This window comes from Periplaneta americana, chromosome 12 (genome assembly GCF_040183065.1).
Source record: "Periplaneta americana isolate PAMFEO1 chromosome 12, P.americana_PAMFEO1_priV1, whole genome shotgun sequence".
Taxonomy (NCBI): Eukaryota; Metazoa; Arthropoda; class Insecta; order Blattodea; family Blattidae; genus Periplaneta; species Periplaneta americana.
Genome location: NC_091128.1, coordinates 107,099,469 through 107,113,659, shown reverse-complemented (window position 1 = coordinate 107,113,659; position 14,191 = coordinate 107,099,469). Strand labels below are relative to the sequence as shown.

The window sequence follows — 14,191 nt, the reverse complement described above, 5'->3', positions numbered from 1 at the left end:
GACCATTCAGCCACTGCAGAGTTTGTTGCATGTTGACATCAATGGCATTGAATATGATAGAAATCACATACATAAATCCATGATTTTGGACATGCGAAATAATGGTTGTAAGTTAACTCATTAGTTTTTATTTTTTAAACTTAACAATAGAATCGTTTAATTATGGTATATTGTTCCTTATCTTTATATGGTATTCATGAATCAAGTAATAAACAGCTTATTGAACCAATATGTGGCAAAAAGGTCAATTCATATGTTGTAGTTAGCTCTTTTATCATTATACCTGATGTCAACCACCACACTACTGACTTTTCAGTATGAATCTTACTCTGCTGTACAATATGATTTACAGTTGCTGCTTGTTCGATGCAATGAAATTGACATAATTGTAAAAAAAAAAAACAAAAAAAAAATCTATAAGTTATACACTTTGTGATTGGATGACACTATGCTCTACGTTCTTCTTACTCTTTCTTCAAGTGCTCGACATTACAGACATTGTCAGGGCCATATTATTTCAATAGTAATTTTATTCTTTCCCCCTAGGAATGAGTTATATATTATCAGTATTTGTTCTTTCCTCAGGATATCATAACTTTTCGTGATCTATATAATTCATTAACCATGTTGCATTGCTGTGAAAGGTATATCAAAAGATTTGGCTATATCATGAGCCCATACTTGCAGGTTAAATACAAGCACAATAAAATTGTTCATGTGAACTTTTCGAAGACAAACTTCAATATTTTATGATACTACTGTGATTTTATCAAATGTATTGAAGGTGGAATAGTATCAACAAAGATCTGCTTTTTCAACATCATCTTTAAATCTTATATACTTAATTTGTATGTCTGTATTTATTAACACTTCTGCTAATGGCTTCATTGCCAAATGCAAGGCACTAGAAAACATTTATTAACACTGCAATTGGTGGCAGTGAAATAGCCTATAATACGATATACAATAACATCACAATAATTACAGTAATAAAATAACATAGATAAAATAAACGTAAAATTAATTCTAATTATAAATAAATGCAATAAAACTAAGACTATAAACAAAGACAATGCTGTAAAAAAACACCTACTATCAACAAAAGTAAACCTAACTTACAAGTATATCTATTAAACCAAACTATTTTAAACTTAATTACAAGTCACCTTACATGTCACAACTTAGATAATTATATTGCACCTAGAATTAAATTCTCAGCCTAATCTTTTCAAACTTTCCTTAAATGTATTGATTTTGAGAGGATCATGTTGAAAGATTGCTACAGGTAAGCTGTTCCAATCTACTATTTCTAACGAATGAATCGTAATAGACTTCCAAAAGCCATTCTTCAATACCGTCCTCAGGACCTCCCAGATCTTTGGGCCGTCGAAAAGAAAAGTGGTTCGAGAATGACTGAGAGCATAACAGACCATGGGCCTTATACTTATCTGGATGATGTTTAGTCAACTGTCCGAAGACACGTCTGAACATCACAAGTGATACCAACAAGGCACCACTCATGAGACAACTAAGTCATGACATAATGGGATAGGATGGCCAGTTCCTTTTCCCCTCCATTGCAGATTAGCTACATATTACACTAAACAGACTTCAGATGTATACAAACATATTGTTCTTCCTCAGACACATACTGTCGAGTGAGTTGTACTGCCTGATAATAGATCTACATATTGGCCAGAACATCAATCAGAGGCATAATGATGATGATATTTAATTTCCATGTTATAATCGAAATATACTTGCGTTTTTCTAAGAAATATTGCCCATTCCACTGTCATTACCTCCATCTCCAGTTATTTTTTACATCTAATCCTTTCTATTGCATCATTCTCTCCAGCTCGTTAATACTAGGCCTATATGTCTATTTCAGAATGTAAAATTTGTAGCCTATTTTCAGATTCGTCACTTATAGTACTTTCAAGCGACAAATAGTTTTATTCTATTTTTTTTTTTTTAACTTGGTTGACTTCTCTTGTAAGCAGTAGCCAAATTAAGTGTCTTCTTATATTGCTCTAATGTTCGTGATAATGGAAATTTAAAAATCTGAAACGAATTTTTGATTGCACCATTTAATAGCTCTCATTATTTAAATAATGTTAGAGGTGGGTAGATATTAATGCAGTTTTGTAATTCAAATAGCGTAATTATAGAGATAATATTAATATAGGAACTGGAATAAATTCTAAGACTAGGTTCATTGTGTCATCAGAACACATTGCAAGTAGAGGAAAGAAAATACATTTAAAGGTTTTTGATCTCGAGAACGTTGGTGTGTTATTTTTCTCATCTCTCATTTAGTAGTAGGAATCAATTTTTACTCAGTTGCTCAGGATATATCCAACTCATGTTCTCCCTTGAGCTATACACATATGAAGCTTACAAAATTACACACAAGGGTCTGGACTATGCATAGAACATTGTTGTTTAGTCAACTGTCCAAAGACAGTCTGAACCTCACAAGTGATACTAACAAGGTACCTCTTATGAGGCAACTAAGCCAGGAGATAATGGGATAGGATGGCCAGTTCTTTTCCCCTCCATTGCATACATCACTGACTAGCCACATATTACACTTATAATACAAACTTATTTTAAAAAGAGCAAAATTAACAGCAGGACACAACATAGATGATCAATCATGAATTGACTTCAACTCCCTATAGGGAAACATCTGTATAAAGACTATACTAATAGAAAATAACTAATTTTAGGTTTAGAGTTTCACATACACTCTTATGTTGAAACAATACAAATTGTCACCAGAATAGATATTCACTCTTTAAAATTAATTGACCACACGGGACATTGAAACCATTAAACTTAGTGGTTGCAATTCACCTTAATGCTCTGTTTTATAGCTTGTTGTTTAGTCAACTGTCTGAAGACAGGTCTGGGCATGCCCAGGTCTGAACCTCACAAGTGATATCAATAAAGCACCACTTATGAGATAACTGAGCCAGGAGATAATGGGATGAGGTGGCTAATAATACGATTTTATAAATTCATACTTCCTTAATGTGAGAATTTTTCCATAATGTGTTTTGCAGAAAATCAGGCGAGAATATAACAGTCGTGTAAACGCAACCTATATAAGCAAAGAAAAAGTATAGCCTCCTTTGGTATAGAATTTCTGGAAAAATACTAATAATACAAATTCATAATTAAAGTAGGTCAGTAAATAATGCACAAGTTGCCTATTGGTCGTTAGATGCCACAGATGCTCGTGAGTTCAAATTAAAATTGAATCTGAAGCGCAATGTTGCCAACAATATGCAAAGTAGTAAGGAATTTTTTTTATTTCTGTCAGTCCTGTGTGTGTTTTCTGTGATACCAACTGACATAATATAAATTATGTTCATAGTTATGGAACAAATTAATTGTACTCTAATGCAAAAAATCTTTACAGAAAAAAGAAACGCAATAAGCCACTTCTTTGATAACAGAAATCCAAAAAACGTATATTTCCATTAAAATATTATATGTGATATTACAGTTTCATATGTTATTCATACCTGTTGAGACAGGAAAGCAGAAAATACCGTACGTTTTTGATGTGTATTGAAAGTAATTTGTGCAATTCATGACGCAATAAATATTTACGTAGAAGTTGCCATACTTTTATTTTGCATCGTATTTGTTTTGTTTGTTGAGAAGTTGCATGTAGCAAATTGTATTTTGTGTTCTGTTTTATGTTTACAAACAAAAGTTCAATCGTTTTAATTCGAATGATAGAAGAGAGGGTAAGACTACTGTTAATTTAGTTATTACATTTCTTTTAATATAATTATCCGTCATTATATTTTCTTTTTCAGACTTGCCTATATTTAACAATTGAACATAAATTGCAATATGAAAACACTGATAACATTCGAGATTATACTAGGTAAGGGAATTACAATATAAGTTAAGCTTATTTCCTTTTTTGTAAAAAAAAAATTCTCAAATACATCATACCGGTTTCACAAATTGTTTATTCAATGCTAATGCGATATTTTCTGCAAATTGTTGTTTTATAACTCCATTATTTCCATCCGCATTATGACTGACATGGTTCGGGCAGATTTACAAAATTATGTATTTACATTTTACCATTGCCGAGTTTTGATTTTTATTTATCAAATTATTAATAATTTTAAAAGTCAAATAAATATACAGTATTACACAATAAATATTCTTATTTCGATAATTGTTTAAACTTCCGAAGTCCGTTATACAAATGATATTTTAAATCACGAAATAATTCAAATTGTGTTTATACGTTACAAGCACAGGTCCATTAACTTGGAGAAGACCTGTATTATATAAATAAGTATATCTAGTACTATTTGTTCTGCCCAATACATTTATGTGATATGAAATATTATTTCATCTTTGTGTCGATGGCTATACTCAAATGTTATACGCACGAATATAAGTTAATGAAATAAATAGGCTAATACTATTAATTCCATTTTATAATGATTTAAATTCTGTAACAAGAAATTTATGACTACGATGTTAAATTGCAACATTTTTTTTATAATGATAATATCTATTATTCATCAACATCTATAATGGTACCAGTTATGGTGTACCACCACATTTCTGTATATGGGTTCGACCATACCTATTTACATTTGCTCATAATTAATATGAAATCCCGACAGTCTAACTAATAACAATAACTCCACTAATTCTGATATTAACCTAACTCCAAACAGTCCATTTTTCCTTGCTGGTTTTAAATATCCACCGTCTGTTATTTCTCCTCCCAGATCATACTCCACGTTCCGTCATAATTGTAACCTTTGATATGCGGCCTGTATGCTATTTATTTTCATTTAGTCTGCGATTTGTTACAGGCACACCTTAGTTCCCTACAAAACTACAATTCTATCACCTTTACATTTGTCTCCAGTTACCGGTAGCGTGATAGTTTAATATTTGAAAGGCCCAGATTTAGATCTCTAAACCAACCACATCGACGATTTGCATGATTTTTTTCTTCGGATCTTATGATTACATAATATATTAGAGGCAGGGTGCGAATTAACGGGGGGGATTCCCCCCCCCCGTTGGAAAGTTATCCTCCTCTCATAAATTCATATTAACATCCCTACCAGGGATAACTTCTATCCCCCTCACACAATATAATTGTTTTAATACGAGTACCGGTATACTTTATAAAGTAGGTACGGTAATAAAGTAAGCAAAGAAAATAATATTGATGTAGGTACCAATGTTATTATCACTGGCAAGCTAACAACAATCAATAACTTGGGAATTACACATCTTGTCTTAAGTCTGCTTAAGGATATAATTATTATTATAATTAAGATGTAAGACAAGCAACTCAGTGCGATTAAGCGTTGAGCCATATCGAATGAGGTTAATAATAATTTTATGTATGGTATTCTATATCTAAGAGTCTGTCTCCCCCCCCCCCCCATAAAAAATCTTAATTTGCACCCTGATTACAGATACAGTAAGTTATCAGTAAGTAACTGTTACACATATTGTTTAAAACTACAATAGCCTTATCTATTAACCGAAAGTCTGGGTTTCAATGTCAGATGGCAACAAGATTTTGCTCATTGCCAAAACATCCAGAATGGCCCTGGGATCTATTGATAATACTGTCAAAGTAAGTACTGTACTACTAGGTCTTTCCTATGGATAAAAGGCCGTTGGAGCATGGTGCCAACCACACCAATGTTCATTCTAGTCCGAGGTCATGAAAGCATAGGGGGGCTCTCCATGTCCCCTAACTATTATTATTATTATTATTATTACTATTACCTTTATCGGTTTATAGTGTCTGTCAATGACTTCCAATATCCCTTTTTCCATTAATTTCGACTCAGCCACATTCCATGATGTAAACCTCAGTCACAGCTTCCAGACCTCCATCTGCCAACTCTTCCTTAAATGTCCTATAGGCTAGGTATTGCTATCTGATGTAATTTTGGCTTCAAAATAAATTTATATTCCGAACAAATTGTAATAGCTAATCTGGTCAGTATCCAATTGTGTAGATCTTGTTCTTTAGATCTTATATCTACACGAATCTTTGGTTTTAAAGAAGTTGATCTCGAAAATCCAAGTCCCATTTATCATGCATCTTTCTTATTTATTATATAAATTATAGAAAGAAAGTACCTACTGTGGCTCTACAAAATCTATTGCCTAGCCTATTTAGAGATTTTCATGAAAATTCACGTTTTCAGTACCGGTATCCTTGACAACGAAAATGTGGTTTTGAGCTAGTATTGTTTATCTGTGTACAGCAATTTCTAACACAATCATGGATTTTGTTCATATATTTTAGCCATTTAGGATGTAAGTCCATTCATGTCCTCTCTGCAGTGGTGGTTAGGAGGATTGCACCACAACACGTGAAGAAATCTCAATAATAATCACTTCCATTTGTACTGTCTCTATCTTCATCAAGATATGGGGGAAATGACTACCAGAATCTGTAATAATTGATCCATGAACAGGAACTGTACTTGCCAGCACAGCATTCTTTAGACTGATGATGCCACTTTCAAAAGTAATGCAGATAAACATTCATAATGCCCACTACTGTCTGTAGTTAATCCACACTGGCTTCATCAAATGGATAACCAGCATGTGTGGAGCCTTGAACATATGGTGTGATCTTGGATACCATGTCATAGGACCATAATTTTTTTTAGGGAATATTGAATGGTACAACATACACAGACTTTCTCAACATATTAATGTGGCTTCAACAAGATAGCTGTTCAGTAGGCTGTATCGTAAAACTTTTTTTCCGAATTTCACATCTAAAAAGTTGTACACTGTCCTCATATGAATGCACAAAAAATTTTAAGCAAAGCCAATAATCTCACCAAGAAGCAACCCTTTGAAATATTTAAAAATGTTGCAAAAATGCAAAATTTCAGGAAGTATACCGTAAAACTCTCTCTGCAATTCGGTATTCTGTAGTTCGATTTTGTGCAGTTTGATATTCTGCAGTTGTGGAATTCTTTCAGTAAAAGTGGATGGTCTTTGACAAAGGTAGGGGTTACCTGGAATGCGATGGAATGGCACCACGTCAAATGATGTACATTTTTCACTCGAAAGACAGTCACAGATTAGAGGAGATTTCGTTCTCAGTATTATGATTTTAAGTAAAATATAAAATACAATAAATATTTGACAATTTTTTCAGTCTAAAAACTTATTATTTAGAATAATGGTTTAGAAAACCATTATAATACCATAATCAATTGAATTTGGATGGAGTAACGTTTTCGACCAAGAACTGATCATTTCCAGGTCAACGTAAATTACAAAGGTATACAATGAACACAAATATCACTTAGACATGTCTATACAAAGTCGTGATAAGGAATCTTATATTTATATTTAGAGTTAAGCAATTAAAAAGTGTTAAAATTAAGTTAAAATTAACAAGTTGCTAAAATATCATGTAACATAAGTTGGTTTAACATAAAATCTTATGACAGGGTTATGTTTAATTATGTAACAACACATCTTTGGCATTATAATGTTGCAGTTGGGTAATAGTGTAATGATTGCACTGTTAACTCGGACAATCCTAGTGAATGGGTATCTGAAATAATAACATAATGGGTATGAAACTTTGAGAATTTTGAGTTTAAATTTTGCTGTTATGTAAGTGTATTCCAATGTGTCATCATCATCAAACAAATTAGGCCCAGTGGCCTATTCCGGCCTCAATGTTCATCTAGAATTTAATCTTCATCTTACGATGTTTTGGTGACGTATATACGTCCGTTGATGTGACTTATTAATGAATTTAAATACTATTATAGTCACAATCATGCCATGGTATGAAAGAAAAATTACACAACCTCGAGCGGGAATCGAACCTGCGACTTCCTGTTCTCCGGTCAGAGTGCTGACTAGATCAGACGCTATGGACAGTACTCTATAACAGAGTCGCCAGTATGAAAGGATAATTCCAAGCCTTTGGCGTGAGACGGACTCGATAGCTCAGTGGTAGAGCACCTGACCAGAGAACAGGAAGTCGCAGGTTCGATTCCCGCTCGAGGTGTGTAATTTTTCTTTCATACCATGGCATGATTGTGACTATAATGGTATTTAAATTCATCTAGAATTCTTCAAAGTGGACGACCTTGGCTCAGTTTTCCTGTTTGTTGATATTTTTAAATTAAATTTGGTAGTCTATCCCTCTTCATTCTTCCCACATGTGATCTCCAATTCTTTCTATATTGATGCACTTTATCAAGTACAGGTTTGACCTCAAGCTCTGATAATATATTCTCATTTGTCTTGTGATCATGCTATGTGTACTTCGCTGTTCTCAGGAATGTCATTTTTGCTGCAGTGATGCGGGATTCATCTTTCTTTCTGATGGCCCAAGTTTCACAGCCATATAACAGTGTTGTATACCTTCAAACTTGTATTTTTTTTTAACTTGAAAAGTTTTTAGGACTTTATTAATTATTCAAATAATTTTGAGAAATTTCGTAATTTTGGTGTTAATATCTACTTCATCTTCGTAGAAAATTGAGCACCCCAAGTAATTGAAGTTATTTATTTCTTTTATTATTATGTTATTACTATTTTAATTCTAACTGGATCTCCTCCTTCCAATATACCGGTACTTACTATGAAATGGCAAAGTAGCATATTACAACGAGAAAGAAAACAAGTATCAAACATGAAGTAGTATTCTGTTCAGCAGATCACAAGAGTTCGGCAGTTCTGCAACATATTGAGACATGATGAGATATTATTTTTATACACGTCTTAATTTGAAAGTAGAAAGAACCAGCAAAAAGTGAAATTTCTAATGGTGCTGCAAAGAAAGTAAAGGAATCATGCTTAAAGGCATGTATTCGGACAGTCTGAATGTGTCAGATCCACCAAATAATCATAGATTACCAAATAAAATTTTCAATCTATACTAATAATAAAACTGTAACTAAATTTTTCTAGTAATTTTTATTTTCACAAAAATAATTGGTGTTAACATGAACTGTCTTGAGACCGAAAATCGCATTTTTGAAATTTTTGTTTGTATGTCTGTATGTTTGTCATCTTTTCACGCGATAATGGCTGAACCGATTTATATTAAAATTGGTATGTGAAATAAGTTAGGTCCCACTTAGATTTTAGGCTATATGGCATTCAAAACATTTTCTTTAAAAGACGGGTTATAAGGGGGACTGAAGTAAATAAATCGAAATATGCCGCTTATTGGTTTTTTTAGGATATTACACAACAAAAATTGCTCAGTATAGGGACCGATGGCAGCTTATGTGAGGGTGGCAATGAACCTCTGGTTTCTCTAAAAAGCCATTTGTAAGTTGTAAATATATCATGACTAAGGTGTATTGAATTAACAGGAAACTTAACAAGATATTAAATTTACATAATCACAATGATTAATTTAATGTACGACTTAGGTACTTCTCATGAATGGATAGTTTTGAGGCTTCACCCAAAGTAGAGTTTTGTTTTTTACATACTCTTCTATGTGCTTGAAGACGTGTTGCTATGTTTTTAATTACAGAGCCATAAAATGTACATTTTGAGCAGTTTTTTTCCATGCTAGTATTGTCATTGTTTTTTATTAATTTACTCCCATTTTCATAAAAGTAATGTATTATGCATTATAGAAAATCGTGTAAAATTAATTCTTCTACGTGTAATTTACGTAAAATATTTTTATCATGTAATTTACGGGGCAAACTCTGGCTAGCACACACACAAATTTGGGCTGAATACAAGACACACTAGATTTGTACTAATATGGTTTTATTAAAATAATTCCTGTGTTTATTGACACTGTATCAGAAAATACTGTAATCTGACAAAATACAAAATACTAACGAGTTTATAATTCATCAAAATATTATCGTCCTAATACGTAGATACTTCATAAACTACCTATTACTACCTCGTCTTTTTTTTTCTTTTTAGGGTTTGGATAGGAGATACTGCTGCTTTGAAACTACAACTGTCTGCAATTCTCAACCAAAACATTTCTTTTCAACATTCTTCAGGATGTTTTGTATATTCAAAGACAGAAATTACTTAAGTCATATCTTGTTCATTTAAGATTTCATATTTATTTATAGAAAAGGTACTATTTATATCAAACAACTCTCTTTCTTTTTCGATATATTATACAAACCTGTATAATTAAGATTGAAAGGGAATTTTCACTTTCAAGATGTATTACAGTCACAAGAAATCTCCTGTTAAAAGTTATAAGAATATGTGTACAGCCATTGGGTTTGATGGAAATAATAACAATGAAAAGCTCATCAGAAGTAATCACACGAGTTTCGGAAGTGAGTATGGAGAATGTCAGGATGCGAGGCATGACAAGAGATACAGAAAAAAGCAGCTACATTCGAAGACTCCTACAAAAGCAAACAAAGTAAGAACTGGTTCTGCAAGTTCTAATAACAGTAGTCCTTCACTAAGTAATTCTTCAGAGTTCTCAGCCCAAAACAGAGAAACATTGGACGAAAATGCTGATTTCTTACACTCTGATACAATAGAATATATTAATAGGGGTGTGAAATCTCTAAATAAGATACAATGGCCAACTTTAACGAAGACTAAGAAAAAAGACGCAAAATGCCAAAGTCCTCCAAGGTTAGTGGATATAGAACTTCAAACTGAACAATGTGATCATGAAATAAAGTATCCATTATGGAATACAAGGGAAATTGTGCTATTTGTGGAAGACGATGTTCCAGTTTACCAACACAACAAAGTGAGTCGAGGTGCTCAAACAGAAAGTGATATGCTAATAAGACGAGAGATTCGTCACCTGCAACATTCCACAGGTGAAGCACACAATACAGTTCCAGTCACTTCTAATCACAAAACATATGCTGATGCTGTGCAACAAAAAACGGACTTCAGAGCACTGAATACAATCCCCATTCCAGAGCTGAAAACATTTTTCAAGCTAAGGGATATGAGAATGATTGAGATTCCAGAATTATTACAACAGTTTCAAAATTATTCCGTGAATACAACAAATTCACAGAAGTCTTTCTTTGAAACCAATTCTTCACTGACAACTGATAGTATTGGAATTAATTTAAGAAAGATCAAAGAGAAAAATGAATCTGTGTTCACATATGAAGAACTGTTACAGACTTTAATGAAAGTTAAAGATACAACTGAATTAAAGTGTGATGAACAAGACATGTTCGGTTGTAGCAGAATGAGTAATGAGAATGAATGTACTTACCATGAAAATGGAGATGGTGACTCAATCTTAAAAATACAAGACATTTCAAATGCAGAAAATGAGGGATCTTTCACCGATGACTACATAAGCAGTGCCTCATTTGTATCTTCTAATTTTTCATACTACGCAGACAATATACAGAATTGTTTCAGAGATTCTTTTTATATTCCTGATCAAATAAAATTTCGTGAAATGGCGGAAAGCATAGCAACCGAAGGTCTGGACCCAGAAATAGCCTTTATTGTTGTAAATGACCTATGGAGGAGAAATAAAGTAAGAATGCCTTATACAAGAAGATTCACAAAAGCCACTGACTTCTGTTCACATTATGAAGACAAACAAAAATCTGAATCTTGCCAACAAGTTGATAACAACGTTACCAACTGGCTGCAATTGGAGCAACAGAGGGTTTACCAGTATCTCTCTAATTATACTGTAGAAAGACATTTTAATCCTGTCATATATGAATCTGAGAGGCGTGTTAATGGTAGGTATCTTCTTCAAATGCAAGTCAGTGAAATACACCAGCATTGTTTATCACAAGTTGGGGACCATCATGGATATCACAATTATTCAAATTCCTGGAAATATCCGTCTTGTCCACAAGAAAACAATGGAGTAATGTATTCTCTAAGACATTATTGCTGTTAATGTCTCTTGAGTATCAGTATTGATACTGATTGGTGTGTAATAAGGTTTGTTTTGTTTTAAATCCAATTTCATGTGATTTTATTTGTAGATTGCAAAAAGAAATAACATTAAAAATATCCGTAGTTAAATTGATTTAATTTGTCACAGACAAATGAAAAGTTCTTATTTAATATTCTAAATTTTATAACTAAAGAACGTGATATTCATTAAATTTTATACTATGTAAGTTGTTAGAAGATTAGGCAGATTACATGATAATTCGTCATAATGATTTAATTTCATGATACCAATAACAGTTACCTACATAGCAGTAATAGCTATCACCATCACTATTATTATTATTAGTGGTGGTAGTAGTAGTATCCGGTATTATTATCTACAAGTCTGATGTCAAGTGACATTACGAAATATTAGATGTCACATAATTTGAATAACCACAATAAAATCAGTCCATTTCAAGAATTTATTGTCCAGCTGAGCCCTTCTCCACTTACGGTACTTCTGTGTGAATACAAAGCTTTTATTAAAAATCACTACAATTAAAACAGGGACAGAATATAAATACAAGCAAGGACGTGCAGACATAAACACACATACAGATTTAAGTAGGTAGTGTTTTCCTCTCTCTCCACCAATGACAGAGCCTTTTCACTTGTATTAGACTCTAAGAAATCAGCTTTATCCTCCAATGTTTTTCTGTTTTAAATCTTCACATAAGCCCTAGTACTGTCGACACATTTCCTTAAATGAACCGTTATGTTCACTACTGCCAACTGAAAAAAGTTGTGCTGAACATTACTGAACACATTTTAGATTATTGATTCCAATTCGTTAAAATTTGCATGGTTTCTTTTCGGTACACCTCCTACTTCACCCATCCTCAGAAGAAAAAATTGCAGAGAGTCAGATGTGGGCTGCGGGCATGTGTGTGTCACATCTGCCAGCCCATCAACCTGGGAAACAATCAACATAATTTGCATAAACTGAATATATGCAATGTTGTCGGATTCTCACTCACCCAATAATTACAATTATGCTTATTTAGAAAGCCACCAACTGTAACACTGTCTCATCCAACCACAAAATTTTGTCAAAGAGTTCAGGCTGGTCATCATGTCATCCCCCCAAAAAAATTCCCTAAATTCCATCCTCCTGTCACAGTCGTCAAACTAAACCTCACAGAATGGAGAGTATAATAACACGAGTTTCAGCGGAATTGGTTTGAAAATAAAGAAGTTGTAATGCATTAAGAATAGAGAGTGACTTATCAGACATACTGCATACAACATACAAGAACATTAGCAGTTTTAATGTGTATACTTTAATTTTAAGCTATCTATATTATCACGTTAAAAATTTTGCAATACTGAATGCAAATTACGGATTAATGACGAAACTGGTCAAGAATATTGATATGATCATTACTGTGAAGGAAACTGTGTACTTATAAGATAAGATACTTGATCACATGTATCAGCCTCTATCACAATAATATTGAAAATGTAAATGGAATATGAAGATGAGTTTTGCTTTATTTAGAAAGTTCTGAATCTTCATAATACTGTTCTATCTCAAACACACATATAAATTTTGTTTATCATTCATTGTTGTTTGGTCATATTTACTTTCCGTATTTATTATTTACATGTTAATATTTTTCTAAGCAGAGTCTTGATGTAGAGAAATAACATTGAATTATCCTCTGTTTTTAAACTCTTGCGAATCAATTGCACTTGTATGATAATTTCATTTTCATTCTATCATCAATTAACATGTATGATATTGTAATTCAATTATTAATTAAACAATTTTTGTAATCATCACTCAGTATTTTTATTTCATATGGATTAATCATCACTTACCGTACCTAACATTTTTCTGGTACTGTACCTTTATATTCGAAGCTAGAAACAAGATATGACGGTACACATAGATGCAACATTCCTATTTTCATCTAAAAAAAAGATTCGTAAGAATGGATTTCTTACAAAACTTTCTTATATTAAAATATTTCTTTTAAATATGGCAAAGGAAGTTTTAACAGAAAAAGGAGCATCTTTTGCGGACTTCTGGAAAAAGAACTAAGGAAGAGACTAGTGAAGTGCTTTATGTGGAGTGTATGGGGCAGAAACATGGATATTACGACGATGTGAAGAGAAACGAATAGAAGCATTTGAAATGTGGATACAGAGAAGGATGGAGTGTGTGAAATGGACAGAGTAAGAAATGAAGCTGTGTTGGAAAGAGTGGATGAAGAAACTGATCAGAAACAGGAAAAGGAATTGG

The 14,191-nt window shown here is 32.7% G+C and overlaps 1 protein-coding gene across 2 annotated transcripts; it reads left to right on the top strand.

The window, feature by feature from the left end:
* The first annotated feature begins 444 nt into the window (after positions 1-444).
* Positions 445-13,721, top strand: LOC138710763 (uncharacterized). 2 transcript variants are annotated; one of them, XM_069841865.1, is made up of 2 exons: positions 445-3,761; positions 9,964-13,721. In XM_069841865.1, the coding sequence occupies exon 2, from the start codon at positions 10,217-10,219 to the stop codon at positions 11,903-11,905; it is 1,689 nt and encodes a 562-aa protein (XP_069697966.1). In that variant the 5' UTR covers positions 445-3,761; positions 9,964-10,216; the 3' UTR covers positions 11,906-13,721. The 2 variants fall into 2 exon arrangements, with proteins under 2 accessions (XP_069697966.1, XP_069697965.1); XM_069841864.1 differs by having other exon boundaries at positions 445-3,904.
* The last annotated feature ends 470 nt before the right edge of the window (positions 13,722-14,191 follow it).